The sequence below is a fragment of the Rhinoderma darwinii genome, chromosome 4 (genome assembly GCF_050947455.1).
Source record: "Rhinoderma darwinii isolate aRhiDar2 chromosome 4, aRhiDar2.hap1, whole genome shotgun sequence".
In the NCBI taxonomy this organism is placed as follows: Eukaryota; Metazoa; Chordata; class Amphibia; order Anura; family Rhinodermatidae; genus Rhinoderma; species Rhinoderma darwinii.
Genome location: NC_134690.1, coordinates 266,092,974 through 266,119,475, shown reverse-complemented (window position 1 = coordinate 266,119,475; position 26,502 = coordinate 266,092,974). Strand labels below are relative to the sequence as shown.

Sequence of the window (26,502 nt, the reverse complement as noted above, 5' to 3'; positions counted from 1 at the left end):
TTTAGACATTTCTTCACTCTTGAAACAATTCAAGGACTTAACGTTACAACAGACTCAAGCCTGGTGGACAAAGTCCACACTAGAACAGTATCTGTCTTTGAATCTAATAACTAGAGGTTTGAGAATACCGTTGTTCCCAAGCTATGAACTCAGCAAACCAGAATTAAAAACTAGGTGGGAGGAAGCCCTGACAATCTGCTCTAGAACTTTGATGACAATTCTGGTGGAAGATGAATCCATTCTGCTAGAAAAAATAGAACCCCAACTCAATAAAACAATAGAAGCCCTTGAAACTCACAAACATAATAAAGAATTTGAGGATAAATTTGACAAAGTCCTGGTCCAAATTGATAAAATTGAAATTAAAATAAAAGAAAAAAAGAGAAGGAAATTCTTACGTGACCAGCGTGACTATAAGTCCAATTCAGTATACATCTGGGGTAATAGATCACAGAGGGCAGCTGATAAAAATTATCAAAAGAGCACTAAACCAGGATTCTCTCGCTACAACCAAGATAATAGCGAATCTGAAGTTTCAGACTCTTCGGAATTAGAGGGGGAATTAGAAAGAACTAAAAGCAGTACCTCCAAGGGTCATTCTAACTCAGAGACACTACAAGAACAAACTTTTTTACGGGACAGATTACGCTGGGGATACAGGGGACAACAGAGAGACAGAGGAGGTCCCCCCAGGGGCAGGAGAAGAAGATAAATATACACACTGGTGAACACAACACAATGCAAATAATTAACCTATCACAACATGTGCTTACGAAAGCACAAACGAATATCCTTAAAAGAGGTTATAATTTTTGCATAACACCTAGACTCAACAAGTTTGAGGTTATAAAAGACTTACATCTATTTGGTCGGAAATTAATATATAAAAAAATCTTTAGTCAAAGAGATAGGGAAATGGACCCCTTCAAAAGGAGCCTTAATGCACTAGAGATTGCCACCTTGAGGAACTTAGAAGAATTAGCTATAGAAGGCCAGTTTGTGAGTGAAGAAATAAACTTGGAAATCGCAACAACTGAGTTAGAGGAAACCAATACCCTAAATCCGAGATTGAAATTAAAATCTAAGAAAATGCCTCCTCTGGACACATGTCCACAAGTTAAAATTTTCGTGGAATTAGTCACAAAAGATCTTTTAAAAATTAGTGAAAATCCAGGACAAAATAACATCACACGAGACGAATATAAGGCTCTTGAAGAATTTAAGACCTGGACGGATGTAGTATTCAAACAATCGGACAAAGGTGGAAATGTGGTCATCTGGCCCAAGGATCTTTACATAAGGGAAGCCAAAAAACAGCTCAATAATAAAGACTGCTACAAACCCCTATGGGGGGATCCCACCATTCAATTCCTACGGGAATACGAGAAACTTATCAAGTCAGGGGTAGAAGATAGGGCCATTTCTGAAGGTGAGGCTAAATTTCTCTCAGTGGGACATCCTAAGGTGGCAACCTTTTATATGCTACCAAAAATTCACAAAAATGCGGAACACCCACCAGGTAGACCAATTGTATCTGGCCAAGGATGTCTTACTGAGAGATGTAGCCAATGGCTCGATCAAGAACTAAGAGATTTTGTATATAGACTACCCTCCTACACCAGGGATACGATGCAAATACTCCAAGAGCTAAACAATGCTAACTTGGAGGAGGGAGAAATTCTCGTGACCCTGGATGTAGAGAGTCTTTATACAAATATCAGACATGATTTGGGCTGTGAAGCAGTGGATTTCTTCTTGGGACGAGAAGAAAATTATAACCCTAACAGGAGGATCTTTGCCAACAAAATTCTAAGATTTATTCTAGGCAGGAATTATTTTGTGTTTGACTCCCGCTTCTTCCTACAAATCCAAGGAACGGCGATGGGGACAACTTGTGCACCTACTTTTGCCAATCTGTTCCTTGGATGGTGGGAAGAAGAAGTTGTTTTTGGGGAACCACTCCAGAGGTACACAGACAAAATTACAACATGGCGAAGATATATCGACGATATCGTGTTCATCTGGAGTGGTACAGAGGGGGAACTACAAAACTTCATGAAGGCACTGAATAACAACGACCTGAACTTGAAGTTAACCCTCAACTATAGCAGGCAGGAGGTCACATTCCTAGATATTAAAATTGGCATTGATCCTAATCGGGACATCGTCACGAACTTATATCGGAAAGAGACAGCTACCAACAGCCTGCTTGATGCAAATAGTGCTCACCTCAAAAGGACAATCAGAGGGGTCCCCAAAGGAGAATTCCTTAGATTAAGGAGAAACTGCTCGACTTTTGAAAATTTCAAGAAAGGAGCGGCAGATTTGAAAAAAAGATTAAAAGACAGACATTACTCTGGACATCAGATAAAACAGGCATATAACATGGCACTTAGAACAGACAGGGACACATTGTTAGTTCCAAAGGCAAAGTCGAAAAGTGACAATAAAGTAAGGTTTATCACCACGTTGCACAACAAATGGCAGGATATGCACAACATTATGGCAAAACATTGGCAGATTTTACTATTGGATGAAGACCTTAAACAATGTCTAGGTACAACAATCTCCTCAGGTTACAGAAAAAGCAATACTATAGAACAACACATTGTCAAAAGCCATTTTTCGAGGGATTGTATAAAAAAGAAACAACAAAAGTACCCAGGGTTCTACCCATGCGGCCTATGCACAGCCTGTCAAATCCTCATAAAAAAGCAGGGTTTTAGGAATGAAAAAGGAGTTTACTACAAAATTCAGGAGCATATCACTTGTGCCACCAAGGGGGTGATATATGTCCTAAGATGCACGTGTAACCTACATTATGTGGGAAAAACCAAGAGAGACCTTAAATCTAGAATAAGGGAACATATTGGTAACATTAGAAATTATGATAAAGTGGAAATGGAGACAAAAAAACAAAATAAACAGTTTCAACCAACACCAGTGGCCAGACACTTCAAACACAGCCACAATCTCAATTTTAGAGAACTATCAGGCTGGGCCATATGTCACCTCACCACTGGCATCAGAGGTGGGGATGTGGACTCTCTGTTGTTAAAAGAAGAGAGTAAGTGGATTTTCAATATGAACTCTGTGAGCCCACATGGTTTAAATGAATCCTTCAACTTTGGCTGCTTCCTTTAAATAAGTGATACTTCCATTTCATCCTTTCTATACAAAATACACACAAATAAATAACAATTTCCCAATAAGCCAATCTGGAATATGTGTTATTGCATGTAGTCTCAAGCCAATCATATATTACAATAAGTCCAATATAATACCAGATCAACAACAACAGGAGATCTAGGTATATAGTGTGTAATAAAATGTCATAACTTTTAGGAATATCCACTAAAAGGGTACATGGGAAACTAGTCTCAGGAAATAAAGAATATTAATGAGACACTAGTCATGGGATTGATATACTGTGTTATTATTGTTCACAGGGTTTTTATTTAAATATGGTATAAGGAATTTAAGACTTTAAGGGTTAGCAATCACTAAAAACGATAAATACATAAAAATTATTCAAAACCCTAAAAAATCCTTTTAAAAAATATTTAAAATAATTAATAAATAATAAAAAATAAAGATTAATATTAAAAAAATTATATAAATACCGAATATACAAATAATTAAACAAAAAATTAAAAAATTAAAAAATTAAAAATCTTGTAGGTCCAACAATACAAAAAGTAAAGACAATATTATTTCAGAAGTATATCACTATTATTTTGAAGTTATCCAATAACATATAGTTTATGATGTGATACCCTTCATCATAACATGTCCGAATTTTTTGGGTAGACAAATAAATGCTAAAGAAATTAATCAATCCATTAAACACCGCTGAGATGAATTTTGTATGAAGCGAGGTTGCTTTGTAACTATCGATGGGAATTCAATCACTGTTCCCTTCACAATAGAAACAATGTAACAAATCACCTTGTAACTGATTGGCTATACTCAATGTCAATCAAATTCTGGGCTTTAAATAGCTTCAGAAACAAAACGCTCCCGCCCCCGGAAGAAGCTGACTTTGATCAGTGAAACGCGCGTCGGGACCATACCGACCCTGACAATAGGGAAAGATTTTCGACTTTAGAGGGCAAGATTAGTAAATTGAAAAATTTTAAAATCTAACCTTACCGCAATCAGCTCGTCCACTGCAATCGGAACGAACGAAGGTAGTGGCAATAGCACCACAGCTGTCAGTTCGCTCTGCACAAAAGGGGAACGAATGAACGTGGTGGCAATACCATCACAGGCTACTGAGCTGCCGTGGCACTGACAGCTTGCACCTTACGGCACTGTGGGGTGCTGAGCTGCGTGAGCTACCGAGGCTCTAACAATCCATATCTTGATTATTTGCTGGCGCAAAACAACCAGCGAACCTCACATTTGAATTTATTTAGTAGTGCTTACAAATTTAACAGAGCCTGTCCACTTGTATGCACTGCTGCCTGAATGAAATACATTAGAGTTTAAGAACTGGCAGCTCATTATGTTAGTGTTCACATTGCTAAAGCGTTGTATATAAAACGCACTAACAAATCAACTACTCACAGGCATAATTTGCAGTCCGTATAATACACCAACTACCCAATTGGAATAAAGGTACTGAGCTGCCGTGGCTCTGACAGCTTGCACCTTATAGCATTACGGGGTGTTGAGCTGCGTGAGCTACCAAGGCTCAAACTACCTACATCTTGAGGATTTGCTGGCGATACACAACCAGCGAATCCGACATTTGAATCTACCTAGTAATTGCTTATAAATTTAACAGAGCCTGTCCACTTGTGTGTACTGCTGCATGAATGAAATACTTTAGAATTTAAGAACTGGCAGTTCATTGCGTTAGTGGTCACATTGCCAAACGTTGAATATAAAACGCACGAACCAATTAACCACTCACAGGCATAATCTGCAGTCTGTATAATGCAACCAGGTAATACCTAGTTGCGTATAAAAACCGAATAAAATCTATTGCGGAGTGCGTATGCAAGGAATTTTACAACTATCAATTATCCCTGCAGCACTACCTCTTCTATTTTTCACCAAGGTAGTAGAAGCATACAATTTTCTACCTTGTTGAATTAGATAAAAGTCGTTATTATACATTGTAATAAACAATATATTACAATGTGGCAATATTAAATAGGGGACATTGCTGAATCTTTCCGCTCTTGTTCTAGTCGGTATCAATATAAATCAATTGAAGGCGACTTTTAACCCCCCACGCTCCCTTTTCTTCTCTCCCCTTTTCCTATCATTTTTACAATTCAATAGGTGGTGTACACCTGAGCATGGAGGGATAATCTACTTTAAATTAAAAATTTTTTATTAAAAAAGTGAAGGTCTTCTCTACCAATTCTAAATTAATTTGTGTCCTGCTTGGATACCTCTTGATCTTCCACCTTGGGTGATTAATGTGAATCTATGGCTACTTACAATATAGTGGATAAAATCAAAGAACGACAAAACAAACAACTATCATCAGTACTTAATTTATTTTCAGCAGAAGATGTACTAACTAATGAAGTGGATAACCCTAATTTAGACATTTCTTCACTCTTGAAACAATTCAAGGACTTAACGTTACAACAGACTCAAGCCTGGTGGACAAAGTCCACACTAGAACAGTATCTGTCTTTGAATCTAATAACTAGAGGTTTGAGAATACCGTTGTTCCCAAGCTATGAACTCAGCAAACCAGAATTAAAAACTAGGTGGGAGGAAGCCCTGACAATCTGCTCTAGAACTTTGATGACAATTCTGGTGGAAGATGAATCCATTCTGCTAGAAAAAATAGAACCCCAACTCAATAAAACAATAGAAGCCCTTGAAACTCACAAACATAATAAAGAATTTGAGGATAAATTTGACAAAGTCCTGGTCCAAATTGATAAAATTGAAATTAAAATAAAAGAAAAAAAGAGAAGGAAATTCTTACGTGACCAGCGTGACTATAAGTCCAATTCAGTATACATCTGGGGTAATAGATCACAGAGGGCAGCTGATAAAAATTATCAAAAGAGCACTAAACCAGGATTCTCTCGCTACAACCAAGATAATAGCGAATCTGAAGTTTCAGACTCTTCGGAATTAGAGGGGGAATTAGAAAGAACTAAAAGCAGTACCTCCAAGGGTCATTCTAACTCAGAGACACTACAAGAACAAACTTTTTTACGGGACAGATTACGCTGGGGATACAGGGGACAACAGAGAGACAGAGGAGGTCCCCCCAGGGGCAGGAGAAGAAGATAAATATACACACTGGTGAACACAACACAATGCAAATAATTAACCTATCACAACATGTGCTTACGAAAGCACAAACGAATATCCTTAAAAGAGGTTATAATTTTTGCATAACACCTAGACTCAACAAGTTTGAGGTTATAAAAGACTTACATCTATTTGGTCGGAAATTAATATATAAAAAAATCTTTAGTCAAAGAGATAGGGAAATGGACCCCTTCAAAAGGAGCCTTAATGCACTAGAGATTGCCACCTTGAGGAACTTAGAAGAATTAGCTATAGAAGGCCAGTTTGTGAGTGAAGAAATAAACTTGGAAATCGCAACAACTGAGTTAGAGGAAACCAATACCCTAAATCCGAGATTGAAATTAAAATCTAAGAAAATGCCTCCTCTGGACACATGTCCACAAGTTAAAATTTTCGTGGAATTAGTCACAAAAGATCTTTTAAAAATTAGTGAAAATCCAGGACAAAATAACATCACACGAGACGAATATAAGGCTCTTGAAGAATTTAAGACCTGGACGGATGTAGTATTCAAACAATCGGACAAAGGTGGAAATGTGGTCATCTGGCCCAAGGATCTTTACATAAGGGAAGCCAAAAAACAGCTCAATAATAAAGACTGCTACAAACCCCTATGGGGGGATCCCACCATTCAATTCCTACGGGAATACGAGAAACTTATCAAGTCAGGGGTAGAAGATAGGGCCATTTCTGAAGGTGAGGCTAAATTTCTCTCAGTGGGACATCCTAAGGTGGCAACCTTTTATATGCTACCAAAAATTCACAAAAATGCGGAACACCCACCAGGTAGACCAATTGTATCTGGCCAAGGATGTCTTACTGAGAGATGTAGCCAATGGCTCGATCAAGAACTAAGAGATTTTGTATATAGACTACCCTCCTACACCAGGGATACGATGCAAATACTCCAAGAGCTAAACAATGCTAACTTGGAGGAGGGAGAAATTCTCGTGACCCTGGATGTAGAGAGTCTTTATACAAATATCAGACATGATTTGGGCTGTGAAGCAGTGGATTTCTTCTTGGGACGAGAAGAAAATTATAACCCTAACAGGAGGATCTTTGCCAACAAAATTCTAAGATTTATTCTAGGCAGGAATTATTTTGTGTTTGACTCCCGCTTCTTCCTACAAATCCAAGGAACGGCGATGGGGACAACTTGTGCACCTACTTTTGCCAATCTGTTCCTTGGATGGTGGGAAGAAGAAGTTGTTTTTGGGGAACCACTCCAGAGGTACACAGACAAAATTACAACATGGCGAAGATATATCGACGATATCGTGTTCATCTGGAGTGGTACAGAGGGGGAACTACAAAACTTCATGAAGGCACTGAATAACAACGACCTGAACTTGAAGTTAACCCTCAACTATAGCAGGCAGGAGGTCACATTCCTAGATATTAAAATTGGCATTGATCCTAATCGGGACATCGTCACGAACTTATATCGGAAAGAGACAGCTACCAACAGCCTGCTTGATGCAAATAGTGCTCACCTCAAAAGGACAATCAGAGGGGTCCCCAAAGGAGAATTCCTTAGATTAAGGAGAAACTGCTCGACTTTTGAAAATTTCAAGAAAGGAGCGGCAGATTTGAAAAAAAGATTAAAAGACAGACATTACTCTGGACATCAGATAAAACAGGCATATAACATGGCACTTAGAACAGACAGGGACACATTGTTAGTTCCAAAGGCAAAGTCGAAAAGTGACAATAAAGTAAGGTTTATCACCACGTTGCACAACAAATGGCAGGATATGCACAACATTATGGCAAAACATTGGCAGATTTTACTATTGGATGAAGACCTTAAACAATGTCTAGGTACAACAATCTCCTCAGGTTACAGAAAAAGCAATACTATAGAACAACACATTGTCAAAAGCCATTTTTCGAGGGATTGTATAAAAAAGAAACAACAAAAGTACCCAGGGTTCTACCCATGCGGCCTATGCACAGCCTGTCAAATCCTCATAAAAAAGCAGGGTTTTAGGAATGAAAAAGGAGTTTACTACAAAATTCAGGAGCATATCACTTGTGCCACCAAGGGGGTGATATATGTCCTAAGATGCACGTGTAACCTACATTATGTGGGAAAAACCAAGAGAGACCTTAAATCTAGAATAAGGGAACATATTGGTAACATTAGAAATTATGATAAAGTGGAAATGGAGACAAAAAAACAAAATAAACAGTTTCAACCAACACCAGTGGCCAGACACTTCAAACACAGCCACAATCTCAATTTTAGAGAACTATCAGGCTGGGCCATATGTCACCTCACCACTGGCATCAGAGGTGGGGATGTGGACTCTCTGTTGTTAAAAGAAGAGAGTAAGTGGATTTTCAATATGAACTCTGTGAGCCCACATGGTTTAAATGAATCCTTCAACTTTGGCTGCTTCCTTTAAATAAGTGATACTTCCATTTCATCCTTTCTATACAAAATACACACAAATAAATAACAATTTCCCAATAAGCCAATCTGGAATATGTGTTATTGCATGTAGTCTCAAGCCAATCATATATTACAATAAGTCCAATATAATACCAGATCAACAACAACAGGAGATCTAGGTATATAGTGTGTAATAAAATGTCATAACTTTTAGGAATATCCACTAAAAGGGTACATGGGAAACTAGTCTCAGGAAATAAAGAATATTAATGAGACACTAGTCATGGGATTGATATACTGTGTTATTATTGTTCACAGGGTTTTTATTTAAATATGGTATAAGGAATTTAAGACTTTAAGGGTTAGCAATCACTAAAAACGATAAATACATAAAAATTATTCAAAACCCTAAAAAATCCTTTTAAAAAATATTTAAAATAATTAATAAATAATAAAAAATAAAGATTAATATTAAAAAAATTATATAAATACCGAATATACAAATAATTAAACAAAAAATTAAAAAATTAAAAAATTAAAAATCTTGTAGGTCCAACAATACAAAAAGTAAAGACAATATTATTTCAGAAGTATATCACTATTATTTTGAAGTTATCCAATAACATATAGTTTATGATGTGATACCCTTCATCATAACATGTCCGAATTTTTTGGGTAGACAAATAAATGCTAAAGAAATTAATCAATCCATTAAACACCGCTGAGATGAATTTTGTATGAAGCGAGGTTGCTTTGTAACTATCGATGGGAATTCAATCACTGTTCCCTTCACAATAGAAACAATGTAACAAATCACCTTGTAACTGATTGGCTATACTCAATGTCAATCAAATTCTGGGCTTTAAATAGCTTCAGAAACAAAACGCTCCCGCCCCCGGAAGAAGCTGACTTTGATCAGTGAAACGCGCGTCGGGACCATACCGACCCTGACAATAGGGAAAGATTTTCGACTTTAGAGGGCAAGATTAGTAAATTGAAAAATTTTAAAATCTAACCTTACCGCAATCAGCTCGTCCACTGCAATCGGAACGAACGAAGGTAGTGGCAATAGCACCACAGCTGTCAGTTCGCTCTGCACAAAAGGGGAACGAATGAACGTGGTGGCAATACCATCACAGGCTACTGAGCTGCCGTGGCACTGACAGCTTGCACCTTACGGCACTGTGGGGTGCTGAGCTGCGTGAGCTACCGAGGCTCTAACAATCCATATCTTGATTATTTGCTGGCGCAAAACAACCAGCGAACCTCACATTTGAATTTATTTAGTAGTGCTTACAAATTTAACAGAGCCTGTCCACTTGTATGCACTGCTGCCTGAATGAAATACATTAGAGTTTAAGAACTGGCAGCTCATTATGTTAGTGTTCACATTGCTAAAGCGTTGTATATAAAACGCACTAACAAATCAACTACTCACAGGCATAATTTGCAGTCCGTATAATACACCAACTACCCAATTGGAATAAAGGTACTGAGCTGCCGTGGCTCTGACAGCTTGCACCTTATAGCATTACGGGGTGTTGAGCTGCGTGAGCTACCAAGGCTCAAACTACCTACATCTTGAGGATTTGCTGGCGATACACAACCAGCGAATCCGACATTTGAATCTACCTAGTAATTGCTTATAAATTTAACAGAGCCTGTCCACTTGTGTGTACTGCTGCATGAATGAAATACTTTAGAATTTAAGAACTGGCAGTTCATTGCGTTAGTGGTCACATTGCCAAACGTTGAATATAAAACGCACGAACCAATTAACCACTCACAGGCATAATCTGCAGTCTGTATAATGCAACCAGGTAATACCTAGTTGCGTATAAAAACCGAATAAAATCTATTGCGGAGTGCGTATGCAAGGAATTTTACAACTATCAATTATCCCTGCAGCACTACCTCTTCTATTTTTCACCAAGGTAGTAGAAGCATACAATTTTCTACCTTGTTGAATTAGATAAAAGTCGTTATTATACATTGTAATAAACAATATATTACAATGTGGCAATATTAAATAGGGGACATTGCTGAATCTTTCCGCTCTTGTTCTAGTCGGTATCAATATAAATCAATTGAAGGCGACTTTTAACCCCCCACGCTCCCTTTTCTTCTCTCCCCTTTTCCTATCATTTTTACAATTCAATAGGTGGTGTACACCTGAGCATGGAGGGATAATCTACTTTAAATTAAAAATTTTTTATTAAAAAAGTGAAGGTCTTCTCTACCAATTCACTATAACTATATATGCGTTACATACCCATGCCAATTTATTTGATCTGACACATGTTAGCTGTGTTTGCATCCTTGCTGACCAATTTCTTTTTTTAAATCTTTTTTTAACTAATTGATTTTGTATCTATTTAATAAAATAGTATATATTTTTATTCATGGTTTCCATGCTCCCATACTTCTTTCTTTTGTGGTTATACACTACCATTCAAAAGTTTAGGGTCACTTAGAAATGTCCTTATTTTTGCAAGAAAAGCACAGTTTTTTTCAATGAAGATAACATTAAATTAATCAGAAATACACTCTATACATTGTAAATGTGCTAAATGACTATTCTAGCGGCAAACGTCTGGAATTTAATGCAATATCTACATAGGTGTATAGAGGCCCATTTCCAGCAACCATCACTCCAGTGTTCTAATGGTACATTGTGTTTGCTAACTGTGTTAGAAGGCTAATGGATGATTAGAAAACACTTGAAAACCCTTGTGCAATTATGTTAGCACCGCTGTTTTGCTGTTTAGAGGAGCTATAAAACTGACCTACCTTTGAGCTAGTTGAGAATCTGGAGCATTACATTTGTGGGTTCGATTAAACTCTCACAATGGCTAGAAAAAGAGAGCTTTCATGTGAAACTCGACAGTCTATTCTTGTTCTTAGAAATGAAGGCTATTCCATGCGAGAAATTGCCAAGAAACTGAAGATTTCCTACAACGGTGTGTACTACTCCCTTCAGAGGACAGCACAAACAGGGTCTAACCAGAGTAGAAAGAGAAGTGGGAGGCCCCGCTGCACAACTGAGCAACAAGACAAGTACATTAGAGTCTCTAGTTTGAGAAATAGACGCCTCACAGGTCCTCAACTGGCAGCTTCATTAAATAGTACCCGCAAAACGCCAGTGTCAACGTCTAGAGTGAAGAGGGACTCCGGGATGCTGGCCTTCAGGGCAGAGTGGCAAAGAAAAAGCCATATCTGAGACTGGCTAATAAAAGGAAAAGATTAATATGGGCAAAAGCACACAGACATTGGACAGAGGAAGATTGGAAAAAAGTGTTATGGACAGACGAATCGAAGTTTGAGGCGTTTGGATCACACAGAAGAACATTTGTGAGACGCAAAACAACTGAAAAGATGCTGGTAGAGTGCCTGACGCCATCTGTCAAGCATGGTGGGGGTCATGTGATAGTCTGGGGTTGCTTTGGTGCTGGTAAAGTGGGAGATTTGTACAAGGTAAAAGGGATTTTGAATAAAGAAGGCTATCACTCCATTTTGCAACGCCATGCCATACCCTGTGGACAGCGCTTGATTGGAGCCAATTTCATCCTACAAAAGGACAATGATCCAAAGCACACCTCAAAATTATGCAAAACTATTTAGGGAAGCAGGCAGCTGGTATTCTATCTGTAATGGAGTGGCCAGCGCAGTCACCAGATCTCAACCCCATAGAGCTGTTGTGGTAGCAGCTTGACCGTATGGTACGCAAGAAGTGCCCATCAAGCCAATCCAAGTTGTGGGAGGGGCTTCTGGAAGCATGGGGTGAAATTTCTCCCGATTACCTCAGCAAATTAACAGCTAGAATGCCAAAGGTCTGCAATGCTGTAATTGCTGCAAATAGAGCAGTCTTTGACGAAAGCAAAGTTTGAAGGAGAAAATTATTATTTCAAATAAAAATCATTATTTCTAACCTTGTCAATGTCTTGACTATATTTTCTAGTCATTTTGCAACTCATTTGATAAATATAAGTGTGAGTTTTCATGGAAAACACAAAATTGTCTGGGTGACCCCAAACTTTTGAACGGTAGTGTATGTCACTTTGACATGTCAGAAGTTTGTCAAACGTTTAGCTACACTTTAAGCGTGTGAACATAGCCTTACAGAAAAAAAAAATGGATTAAAATGGATTTTCTGACAAAGAGAAATAAATGAGTAAATTTCACTACTTTGCTTTAATTCCTGTGAAACACCTAAAGGGTTAAAAAAACGTTCTAAATGCGGTTTTGAAAATTTGGGTGGGGGGGGGTGCAGTTTTTAAAATTGTGTGACTTATGGGGGTTTTTAATATATAAAGCCTTCAAAGCCACTTCACAACTGAACTGGTACCTATAAAAATAGGTTTTGGAAATTTTCTTTGAAATGTGAGAAATTGCTGCTAAAAATAAAAGGATGTTCAAAAGACGCTGCCAACATAAAGTAGACATATGGGAAATGTTAATTAGTAACTATTTTGTGTGGTATTTCGATCTGTTTTACAAGCAGATACATTCAAATTTAGAAAAATGCAAATTTTTTCACATTTTCTATAAGGTTTGGTGTTTTTCACAAACAAATACTGAATTTATTGATCAAATTTTTCCACTAACATAAAGTACAATATGTCACGAGAAAACAATCTCAGAATTGCTTGGATAGGTAAAAGCATTCCCAAGTTATTACCACATAAAGTAAGACGTCAGATTTGAAAAAAAAGGGCTGCGTCCACAAAGCCAAAACAGGCTCAGTCACGAAGGGGCTAAAAAACGTTATACATATGGTATAGTCATAATTGTAATCGACCCGTAGAATAAAGTCAGTATGTCATTTATAGCGCTTCGTGAACGCCGTAGAAAAACAAAAACAAAAAAACAATACCAGAATTTCTGCTTTTTGGTCAAGTTGCTTCACAAAAAAATTACTAAAAAGTGATCAAAAAGTCGCATGTACCCCATGAAAACTACAGATTGCCCGGCAACAAATAAGGCCCCAAACAACTGTGTTGGAGAAAAAATAAAAAAAAAGTTCTGGCTCTCAGAATGTGAAGACACAAAATGTGAAGTGTGTGTTCTAAAAGCTGATAAGATTGGGCACCATTTACGAGTGCGACACTGGCCACACATCGGTGGATTATTATTTATTTACTGCATTATTATACCCTCTTATTATGCCCTGATGTACTCCGCACGGCTTACTTATGCCACCACATTATAAACTGAAATACCAGCAAAACCCCAAAGAGAATTACCGAACAAAACCTGCGCTCCCTCCTTTGTGAACCCTACAGTGTTCCCAAAACATCAGTTTACGTCCACATATATGACATCACCATAGCCGAGAGAACCCGATTGACAGTTTGCAGTATTTGACTTCAGTGGCACAAACTTGGCACAACATATTGTGAACTAAAATGGCATATTAGTGGAAAATTGCAATTTGCATGAATTCCTTCTTGATAAATGCTGTGAGGGGTGTGGTTTCCAAACTGGGGTCACTTCTTGGGGGTTTGTTTTACTTTTTGACCTCAGGACCCTGCAATTGTCAGCCAATGCTGTATAAATCGCCAAAATGACCTCAAATGCACATGGTGCTTTTTCACTCCTGAACCCTGTCGTATATCCAGGCAAAAGATTAGGGTGTATCTAAAGCCAGTAAACACAGCATAATAATTATAGATCTGCCTTTTCATAGTGGCACAAGCTGGGCACCAGATATTGGGCACTGAAATTACATATCTGTGGAAAAAGTAAAATTTTCGCTTTGCACCATCCGCTGTGCATTAGTTTCTAATAATAAAAAAAACACATGTGGTGTCAAAATGCTCACTGCACCCCTTAAAAAAATGCCTTGAGGGGTGTAGTTTCCAAGATTACGTTACTTCTGGGTGTTTGTTTCACTATTTGACCCCGGAGCCCTGCGATTGTGGACCAATGCTGTGAAAATCATCAAAATAGGACTCAAATGTGCATGGTGCTCTTTGACTTCTGAGCCCTGTCATAAGTGCAGGCAAATGATAAATGCCTTGAGGGGTGTAGTTTCCAAAATGGGGTCACTTCTCGGGGGTTTCCACTGTACTGTGGTACCTCAGGGGCTTTGCAAATGTAACATGGCGCTCGGACAGCAATCCAGTAAAATCTGAGCTCCAAATGCCAGTCCTTCCTTTAGAGCCTGCCGTGTGCCCAAACAGCAGTTTACAACAACATATAGGGTATTGCCATACTCTGGAGATATTGAATAACACATTTTGAGTTTTTTTCTCCTATTACCCCTTACGAAAAGGAAAAATTGGGAGCTAAATGTAGATGTTTTTGAAAATAATAAAATGTTTCATTTTCACTGCCGAATTCTAATAAAATCTAGGAAACACCTGTGGGGTCAAAATGCTCACCACTCCCCTAGATGAATGCCCCAAGGGGTGTAGTTTCCAAAATTGAGTCACTTCTCAGGGGTTTATACTGTACTCGTACCTCAGGGGATCTGCAAATGCGACATGGCGCCTAAAAACTAATCCTGCAAAAAAAGCATGCAAAATAGCTCTCTCGCCATTCTGAGCCCTGCCATGTGTCCAAATTGAAATTTAAAACCACATATTGCCGTTCTCGGGAGAGATTGGTTTACAAATGTTGGGGTTCTTTTTCTCCCTTATCGCTTGTAAAAATTCTACAATTTAGTGGGGAAAAAAATTTTGGATTTTAATTTTCACGGTCTAATTCCAATAAATTCCCAAAAAGACCTGTGGGGTCTAAATGCTCACTATACCATCAGATAGATTCCTTGACGGTGTAGTTTCCAAAATAGGGTAACTTTTGGGGGGTTTTCACTGTTTTGTTCCCTCAGGGGCTTTGTAAATGCAACATTACACCCGAAAACCATTACAGCAAAATTTGAGCTCCAAAAGGCAAATTGTGCGCCTTCCCTTCTGAGCCCTGCCATGTGCCCAAACAGCCGTTTATTACCACATATGGGGTATTGCCATACTCTGGAGAAATTGCTTTCTAAATTTAAGGGAGCTGTCTCTTTTTTCCCCTGTGAATTTTTTATTTTTTTTTACATTTTATTGGAAAAGTAGTATTTTTCATTTTCACTGCCTAATTCAAATAAATTCAGCAAAAAACCTGTGGGGTCTAAATACTCACTATACCCATAGATGAATCCCTTAAGTGGTGTAGTTTTCCAAATGGAGTCACTTTTCGGGTGTTTTCACTGTTTTGGCCCCTCAGGGGCTTTGCAAAAGCAATATGGCACCCACAAACCATTACAGGAAAATTTGAGCTCCAAAAGGTGCTACTTCCCATCTGAGCTCTGCCGTGTGTCTAAGGAGCAGTTAATGAGAACATATGGGGTATTGCCGTACTCAACAGAATTTTATTTTTACAAATGTTTGGGTGCTTTTTCTCCTTTATTGAATTGAAAAAATCTGAGCTAAAACGAAACTTTATGAGAAAAAAAAAACTATTTTGATTTTCACGGCCTAAATTCAATATATTTAGCAAAAATACCTGCTAAAAATTGCTTACTATACATCTAGATCGGGTGTAGTTCCCAAAATGGTCTCTTTTTGGGGGTGTTTCCGATGTTTTAATACCACAAGACCTTTCAAACCTGACATGGTGCCTAGAATATATTCTAATAAAAAGGAAGCCCCAAAATCCACAAGGTGCTCCTTTGCTTCTGAGGCCAGTATTTCAGTCACGTGGGATATTTCTAAAAACTGCAGAACCTGTGCAATAAATATTGAGTTGCGTTTCTCTGGTAAAACCTTCCATGTTACTAAAAAAAAAAAAAGTTTCTATAAAAAAAATGAAATTGTAAATTTCACCTCCAATTTGCTGTAATTCCCATGAAACACCTAAAGGGTTAAGACACTTTATAAATGCTGTTTTGAGTACTTTGAGAAATGCCGTTTTTAAAATGGGGTGACATATATTAGGAAAAAAAATATAAGGCCCTTAAAGCCACTTCAGAACTGAACTGATCCCTAAAAATATTGGCTTTGGAAATTTTATTGAAAATATGCAAAATTGCTGCTAAAGTTCTAAGCCTCGTAACGTCCTAGAAAAATAAAAAGGATGTCAAAAAACGATGTCAACATAAAAGTAGACATATGGGAAATGTTAACTAGTCACTATTTTGTTTGGTATTACTATCTCTCTTACAAGCAGATACATTTATAAAAATGCTATTTTCTGCAAATTTTCTCTACATTTTGGTGTTTTTGTTTAAAAATAAATACTGAATTTATCGACCAAATTTTTCCACAAACATAAAGTACAATATCTCACGAAAAAATCTCAGAATGGCTTTGATGAGTAAAACCAACTGCAAAGTTATTACCACAAAGAAACATTTCAGATTTAAAATAATGGGCTGTCTCCGCAAGACCAAAATTAGCTGTGTCTCCAAGAGGTTAACCCCTTAAGGACGCAGCCTAGTTTGGGCCTTAAGGCTCAGAGCCCATTTTTCAAATCTGACATATTTCACTTTATGTGGTAATAACGTCGGAATGCTTAAACCTATCCAAGCGATTCCGAGATTGTTTTCTCGTGACACTTTGGGCTTCATGTTCGTGGTAAAATTTGGTCGATATATTCAGTCTTTATTTGAGAAAAATTGCAAAATTTAGAGAAAATTTAGAAAAATAGCATTTTTCAGAATTTAAATGCATCTGCTTGAAAAACAGACGGTTATACCACCCACAATAGTCACTAGTTCACATTTCCCATATGTCTACTTTAGATTGGCATCGTTTTTTGAACATTATTTTATTTTTCTTGGACGTTACAAGGCTTAGAACATAAACAGCAATTTCTCATATTTTTAAGAAAATTTCAAAAGCCTTTTTTTTAAGGTACCTGTTCAGTTCTGAAGTGGCTTTGAGGGGCCTATGTATTAGAAACCCCCATAAAGCACCCCATTTTAAAAACTAGACCCCTCAAAGTATTCAAAACAGCATTTAGAAAGTTTTTTAACCCTTCATGCATTTCACAGGAATTAAATCAAAGTGGAGGTGAAATTTGCAAATTTCGTTTTTATTTCTGAATTTCAATTTTATTCAATTTTTTTTCTGTAACAAAGAAGGTTTTACCAGAGAAACACAACTAAATATGTATTGTCCAGATTCTTCAGTTTTTAGAAATGTCCCACATGTGGCTCTAGTGCGCTCGTGGACTAAAACACAAGCCTCAGAAGCAAAGAAGCACCTAGTGAATTTTGGTGGTGCTTTTTTATTAGCATATATTTTAGGCAGCATGCCAGGTTTGGAGAGGTGTTGAGGTGCCAAAACAGTAGGAATCCCCCAAAACTGACCCCATTTTGGAAACTGCACCCCTCAAGGAATTAATTTATGGTTATTGTTACCATTTTGACCCCGTAGTTTTTTCACAGCGCGTATTTGAATTGGGCTGTGAAATTAAAAGAATGACAATTTTTCCAATAAGATGTCATTTTTGATCAGAATTTCTTATTTTCACAGGGAACAAAATGCCCCATTTTGTTGCCCAATTTGTCCTGAGTGCGGCAATACCCCATTTGTGGTGATAAACTGCTGTTTGGGCCCATGGGAGGCCTCAGAAGGAAAGGAGCGCTATGTGTTTGTTGGAGTCCAGATTTTGCTGGATTGGTTTTCGGGTGCCATGTCGCATTTGCAGAGCCCCAAAGGTATCAAAGCAATGGAAACCCACCAGAAGTCACCCCATTTTGGAAACTACACCTCTCAAAGAATTTATTTATGGGTGTTGTGACCATTTAGACCCCACAGTTTTTTCACAGAATTTATTTGAATTGGGCTGTGAATTAAAAAAAAAATTATTTTTTCCAATAAGAGGTAGTTTTGGCTCAAAATTTCTTATTTTCACAAGGAATAAAATACCGCATTTTGTTGCCCAATTTGTCCTGAGTGTGGCAATACCCTATTTGTGGTGATAAACTGCCGTTTGGGCCCATGGGTGGGCTCAGAAGGAAAGGACCACCATGTGGCCTACTGGGAATTTTCTGGTGCTAAGTCGTGTGTGCAGAAGCCCCTGAGGTATCAGTACAGTTGAAACCCCCGAGAAGTGACCCCGTTTTAAAAACGACACCCCTTAAGGAATTCATCTAGAGGTGTAGTGAGCATTTTTACCCCACAGGTATTGTGTAAAAGATAATGCGCAGCAGATGGTGCAGAGTGAGATTTGAAATTTTCTATATATATGCCATGTCAGTGTCCGATATATTATGCCCAGCATGTGCCACCGGAGACATACACCCCATAAACTGTAATGTGGGCTCTCCCGGGTACGGCAATACCCTACATGTGGCTGTTATTAGCTGCCTGGGCACACGGCAGGGCTCAGAAGGAAAGGACCACCATTTGGCCTACTGGAGCTTTTCTTGTGCTAAGTCTTGTACGCAGAAGCCCCTAAGGTACCAGTACAGTTGAAACCCCCAAGAAGTGACCCTGTTTTAAAATCTACACCCCTTAAGGCATTCATCTAGAGGTGTAGTGAGCATTTTGACCCCACAGGTATTGTGTAAAAGATAATGTGCAGCAGTTGGTGAAATTTGCAATTTTCTATACATATATGCCAATTCAGTGTCCGATATATTGTGCCCAGCATGCGCCACCGGAGATATACACCTCATAAACTGTAATGTTGGCTCTCCCGGGTACGGCAATACCCTACATGTGGCTGTTATCAGCTGCCTGGGCACACAGCAGGGCTCAGAGGGGAAAGATGAGGAGGGGTAAGCTGTGCGAAGTGGATCAGAGCGAGTAAAACTGGGGTAAAATAAAAATAAAGGGATGGATGATAAATTTGAAAACACTCTTTCATACAGAGCTCTGGTTTTTCGGGACACGCGTCACATTGATATATTGTGTCCTTCCTTATCCCCCTCTTATAGCAGACTCTGCACCTCTTTTGACTTTTTCCCTTCTTGCCAGTTTGGAGAACTTCTCCTAAAAAGTGTTGCCCTGGTACGATGCCTGTGGCCCCGCTTCCAGAAGTACTGTAAGGCTTCAGGACTTGATCTGACAAGTCCACCCCTCCCACGTACCTATTGTAGTCCAGGATGCAGTCTAGTTTGGGGGTCCCTGTACTGGTACCTCGTACAGGTACATGGGTACTAGTGTGGCATCTCCCTGGTCTTGTACTTGACACACAATATGTTGCTGCTAGATTGTGCCCTGCTCTCACCCGTTCTGAGTGTTTGCCCAAGCAGAGTCGTAGGGAGGCCTCTCAGGTTTCTTCTAGCAGTGCCGCATGCCGCAGGACTTCTGGAAGCGAGGCAGTTGAAGAGTGGGACGCTGGTATAAAAATTATCCAGGTAGAGGTGGTAACCCTGGTCCAGCAGTGGGTGCACCAAATCCCACACAATTTTTGTATTAACTCCCAGTAAGGGGGGGGGGGGGCATTCTGGGGGCTGAGAACTGGTGTCCTTCCCTTCATATATCCTAAATTTGTAGGTATACCCGGATGCACTCTCGCACAGCTTATACATCTTCACGCCATACCTTGCCCTCTTACCCGGCAGGTACTCGCGGAATTGAAGCCTCCCTTTCAAATGTACCAGGGATTCATCTATAGAAATACACTTCTCGGCGGTGAATGCTTGGGAAAACCGGGCACTGAAATGGTCTAATAGGGGTCTCCGTTTATACAAACGGTCAAAACTGGGGTCATCTCGGGGTGGGCACGGCTCATTAGGAGTATAATGTAAGAAGCGAAGTATTGCCTCATTTTTATTTTATTTTTTAGTTTCCAGCTCAGTTCTGAAGTTGCTTTGAGGGGCCCATATATTACACACCCTTATCAAACACACAATATGTTGCTGCTAGATTGTGCCCTGCTCTCACCCGTTCTGAGTGTTTGCCCAAGCAGAGTCGTAGGGAGGCCTCTCAGGTTTCTTCTAGCAGTGCCGCATGCCGCAGGACTTCTGGAAGCGAGGCAGTTGAAGAGTGGGACGCTGGTATAAAAATTATCCAGGTAGAGGTGGTAACCCTGGTCCAGCAGTGGGTGCACCAAATCCCACACAATTTTTGTATTAACTCCCAGTAAGGGGGGGGGGGCATTCTGGGGGCTGAGAACTGGTGTCCTTCCCTTCATATATCCTAAATTTGTAGGTATACCCGGATGCACTCTCGCACAGCTTATACATCTTCACGCCATACCTTGCCCTCTTACCCGGCAGGTACTCGCGGAATTGAAGCCTCCCTTTCAAATGTACCAGGGATTCATCTATAGAAATACACTTCTCGGCGGTGAATGCTTGGGAAAACCGGGCACTGAAATGGTCTAATAGGGGTCTCCGTTTATACAAACGGTCAAAACTGGGGTCATCTCGGGGTGGGCACGGCTCATTAGGAGTATAATGTAAGAAGCGAAGTATTGCCTCATTTTTATTTTATTTTTTAGTTTCCAGCTCAGTTCTGAAGTTGCTTTGAGGGGCCCATATATTACACACCCTTATCAAACACACAATATGTTGCTGCTAGATTGTGCCCTGCTCTCACCCGTTCTGAGTGTTTGCCCAAGCAGAGTCGTAGGGAGGCCTCTCAGGTTTCTTCTAGCAGTGCCGCATGCCGCAGGACTTCTGGAAGCGAGGCAGTTGAAGAGTGGGACGCTGGTATAAAAATTATCCAGGTAGAGGTGGTAACCCTGGTCCAGCAGTGGGTGCACCAAATCCCACACAATTTTTGTATTAACTCCCAGTAAGGGGGGGGGGGGCATTCTGGGGGCTGAGAACTGGTGTCCTTCCCTTCATATATCCTAAATTTGTAGGTATACCCGGATGCACTCTCGCACAGCTTATACATCTTCACGCCATACCTTGCCCTCTTACCCGGCAGGTACTCGCGGAATTGAAGCCTCCCTTTCAAATGTACCAGGGATTCATCTATAGAAATACACTTCTCGGCGGTGAATGCTTGGGAAAACCGGGCACTGAAATGGTCTAATAGGGGTCTCCGTTTATACAAACGGTCAAAACTGGGGTCATCTCGGGGTGGGCACGGCTCATTAGGAGTATAATGTAAGAAGCGAAGTATTGCCTCATTTTTATTTTATTTTTTAGTTTCCAGCTCAGTTCTGAAGTTGCTTTGAGGGGCCCATATATTACACACCCTTATCAAACACCCCATTTCAGAAACTAGACCCCTCAAAGTATTCACAACAGCATTTAAAAAGTTTATTAACCCTCTAGGCGTTTCACAGGAATTTAGAGCAAAGTAGAGGTGACATTTAATTAATTTAATTTATTAGGCACCATGTCCGGTTTGAAGAGGTCTTGTGGTGCTAAAACAGTGGAAACCCCCCAAAAGTGACCCCTTTTTGGAAACTAGACCCCTTGAGGAATCCATTGTAGTTTTCTTGGGGTGCATGCGACTTTTTGATCAGTTTTTATTCTAATTTTAGGTGGCGTGGTGACTAAAAAAACAGCAATTTTACTATTGTTTTTTATTCAATTTTTTTTACAGCGTTCACCGTGCGCTATAAATGACATTCACTTTATTCTGCGGGGCGATACGATTACGGCGATACCAGATGTTTATAGTTTTTTTTTATGTCTTATGGCGTTTGCACAATAAAATACATTTTGTAAAATATAATTTATTTTTTGTGTTATCATATTCTAAGAGCCATAACTGTTTTATTTTTCCATCAGGAAAGTCGTGCGAGGACTTATTTTTTGCGTAACGAACTGTAGTTTCGATCAGTACCATTTTTAGGTACATGCGACTTTTTGATCTCTTTTTATTCCATTTTTTGGGAGGTGAAGTGACCAAACAATTGTGATTGTGGTACAGTTTATTATTATTTTCTCTTACGGCGTTCACCGCGCGGGATAAATAACGACATCGTTTTGTAGTTCAGGACGTTACGGACGCGGCGATACCAATTATGTATAGTTTATTTGTTTATTTATATATTTTTATTAATAATAAAGAACTGATAAGGGAAAAAGGGGGACTTTTACTTTTAAATCTTTTATTTTCTTATTTTTACACATCTTTTTTTTACTTTTTTACACTTTTTTTACTTTGTCCCACTAGGGGACATGAGGGCAGGAGGCTCTGATCGCTATTCTAATACACTGCACTACATGCGTAGTGCAGTGTATTAGAGCTGTCAGCTGTTCGCTGACAGCAAGCATAGTGGGTCCTGATTTTGTCGGGACCCACTAGGCTTCCGTCGATGGCGTAGCCAGAGTCCATTGTTAGGATTCTGGTTGCCATAGTAGCCATCACGGCCCGCTATCGTGTAGCAGGCCGGCGATGGCAGCTTAACCCCTAAGAAGCCGCGATCGCTATTGAACGCGGCTTCTAAGCGGTTAATCGGCGGGGACCACCGCGATCGGTCACTGCACACTAAGCTGTGATAGCCTGCTGTCGGAAACAGCAGGTATCACAGCTCAAACACGCGCCGGGATTAAATGGCGCCGTGTTTACTCAGGTCAGTAATAGTACTGACCTGAGCGCGAACGTTCTACTTAGCAGGACGTACTATTACTGACCTGAGCGCGAAGGGGTTAAAGAAGCAATTTTTTTTTCTCTTTCTATTATTAGGCACCTATTCCCCAATAAATATATATTTATATATAAATTCTTCTCTGTTTTTGGGTCACGTGACTAACTACTGATGAGCAGACAAATAACATTCTTAGTTAAAATGTAGGAGGCTACAGCTCAGCCTCCTGACTTATAACTGTGTGACAGTTAGGTGTCTTCTCATCAGTAGTTCGTAACATAAATTTCTGTATCCCCTCTGTGGAAAAACTGTTGTTTGGTACAGTCCGCAAATCAGGAAGTGAAGAGGCTGACCCTCAATTACATTAACTGCTGTAGATTTGAACAGAGTGAGGTCACATGACCCAATATATTTATTATTGTGATACCATGTATTGTTATGTATCAATAAAGATGTATATTTTTTACAATATATGGCAGTGATTTATCTTTATACTCCATTGGGGTGTTATGTCCCCTGCACTTGTGTGCTTTTTAGGTTGTTTATGTCACTATGACATGTCAGAAGTTTGTTGGACGTTTAGTTACCCTTTAATTTAGATATATGAACTCTCATAACAGATTTAATCATTATTGTCTTTGGTGACGGATGCCACTGTTAGTGCATCCTGCCAAGGAAAATAGGGTTGGAAACAGCACAGCATCAATTTTGTTAGATCCAAAGTTCATCGCAGATGGATCAGTCCCAATCCATCAAATCATAGAAGACAGAAGGTGGGGGTCAGCGTTGAAGTCTTATTTAGGCAGAGTAGTACAACACTAACTTAACGGTGGTGTATATTATACAGTACACTTTCTCTGAGTTTTCCCTTATTACTATAGTGGGACATGGAGATTGCCACTATCCCCTGCTTTGTTAGTCAGATTATCTGCCAGATTTTTATTTATGCAAATCCTTAATAAAGGTTTTGTATATTTTTCATATTATTTTGCTGTATTGACTTTGTGGGATATTTCTTCTGATTTATAGGATTTAGACTCGCTGGAATATAGTTTAGCATTTATTTTATTGTTCATCTGCATGCCACTTGTTTAGTATCTCAGTTATTTCTCTCTTTTTGCCATTTTAAGTTAAGTCAATTTGTTTTTGCCTACAGTACATTACTGGCGCCAATGCTTTGTTAATTGTAAGCATAGTACATTTGTATTAAACAATTTTCTTTTCCTAATATATTGTATGAGGGGTCAGAGCACTAAATCTGTTTTCCTAGCAGGGTTAGGGTATATTCACATTGTACATTCGTTGCATTTGCTTGTAAATGTTCCTGGCGAATAAACCAAACGTGCCGATAAACCCCTAATGACAAGACGGATGCCAAAAGAATGTACTTTTGGCATCCGCCAGGCTGTATTTGGCATACAGTTACATACGCCAGAGGCTTCCATCGGAGGTATACACCAAGATTATTTCACAAACCAATGCCCTAAACTCAACGTGCCTAACATGCAAAAATCCTAGTGGGCCGTGGCTGCTGGTACCTGGGAACTACGAATTTGGTGCTCCATATGAAAAGAATAAAGAACTATGTAAGCATACAATAAAACTGCCTTAAATACAAATGATAGGCAGGCTATTATCATCCTGCAGTATATAGTGTTTGTACTCCACTGGAAATCATCCTATACATTTTTGGGAAAATCTGTGTATTAATAATCTTACCGCACAATGCCATTTTCCAGTCCTCCTGCAACTACATTAACAGATATTCCCTCTGGTTGGTTTGAAAATGCAACACAGGATATTATCTCTCTGCAATGTACATGTCCAATAAGATCGCCATTTACAGTCCAAAGTCTTAGGTCACTGCCACCGCCAACTAGAAAGATGAAGAAAATGAACCTTGTTAAATACATTCTATGTCCTAAATACAATATCGTAATATTTGTAACATGAATAACCATCACGTTCATGCAGGGAAATAAAAGGGATTTGAAAGAGAACGTTATTTTTTTTATTGTTTTTATCTTTCATAAGCAAAAGGAAGATTTTATGCTTACCTGGCTTATATAGTTCCCACTAATAACTTACCTGAATCACAGACTGTTGCAATGTCTCCCGTTGTTTCACTGGCAGAAACTGCTGTTACTGGACTTTTGTGGCCTGTGAGACTTTGAACATAGCACAATCTTAAAAGAAAAAAGAAACGCTAAATAAATCCATGCACATTTAGAAGTGTTACGAGCTTTTAATGAGAAGATCTTGAAATTGAGTCAATTCTATACCAGGGTTCATAAAGAGCTCTGCTTGACCATACAGGCAATTAAAACAGAACCGATTTGTCATCTCTGTCCCGAAGCAGTACTGATTTCCTAATCCTCGCAGAGCAGGAAGAGGAAGCGGGTTATGAGGAGCCAATGTTCCTGTTAGGCTGGATTCACACGAGCATGTTCGGTCCGTAATGGACGGAGCGTATTTCGGCCGCAAGTCCCAGGCCGAACACACTGCAGGGAGCCGGGCTCCTAGCATCATAGTTATGTACGACGCTAGGAGTCCCTGCCTCGCTGCCAGACAACTGTCCCATACTGTAATCATGTTTTCAGTACAGGACAGTAGTTCCACGGAGAGGCAGGGATCCTAGCATCGTACATTACTATGATGCTAGGAGCCCGGCTCCCTGCAGTGTGTTCGGTCCGGGACTTGTGGCCGAAATACGTTCCATCCATTACGGACGTAACATGCTCGTGTGAACCCAGCCTTATAGGTAGCAGGGACATGCTTTGCAAATAATCTTGAATAAAAAGTCCTCTCTTCTTGTGTCTACAGCTCCTATGCGGACCTGTGCGTCTTCATGGTTACTAGCTACAAACAAACAAAGCCTAGTTATAAGAGCATCCGTAACCTCTGATAAATGAGTCTAGCTCGACTTGACTGCAAGACCATGTCCACTTTTTCTGACACATTTAAAAAGTGCTGCAGGGGCTCAAACTCCATTCACACATTGCGGAAATAATCTATGCAGATTTAAGGGCTCGCTGAGATTTTTTATTCTGCATGCATACTCCATTCTACTGCGGAAATATGACGGATTTCACCCACGGCCTTATAAAAAAGTGAAACTCATGGTCAAATACACATTAAGAGGAATATATTGCAGATTTCATTGGGATTTACTGCAGCGTTTTCCATAGCAAATCCACCCCGTGTGAACATGGCCTTATAGTTCTAAAAACTACGGAGGTAGCAAGACATAGGAGGTACAAAGAATAACTGTAGCAGTGTTCAAAACATTATATGAAACATGCAATGCATTTCTTTCTATGATGCACCCTTACAGTTTATGGAGATAAAGCAACTGAAGAATTCCTATACTTGGG

General features: G+C 39.3%; 1 protein-coding gene across 3 annotated transcripts in view; it reads right to left on the bottom strand.

The window, feature by feature from the left end:
- Positions 1-26,502, bottom strand: part of LYST (lysosomal trafficking regulator) — a 342,444-nt gene that overhangs the window by 8,074 nt on the left and 307,868 nt on the right. For all 3 annotated transcript variants that reach the window (XM_075862446.1, XM_075862448.1, XM_075862447.1), the window contains 2 exons: positions 25,217-25,314; positions 24,848-25,004 (listed from right to left, as the gene is read on the bottom strand). In XM_075862446.1, coding sequence (XP_075718561.1) covers positions 24,848-25,004; positions 25,217-25,314 — 255 coding nt within the window. The remainder of the gene's footprint in view (positions 1-24,847; positions 25,005-25,216; positions 25,315-26,502) is intronic.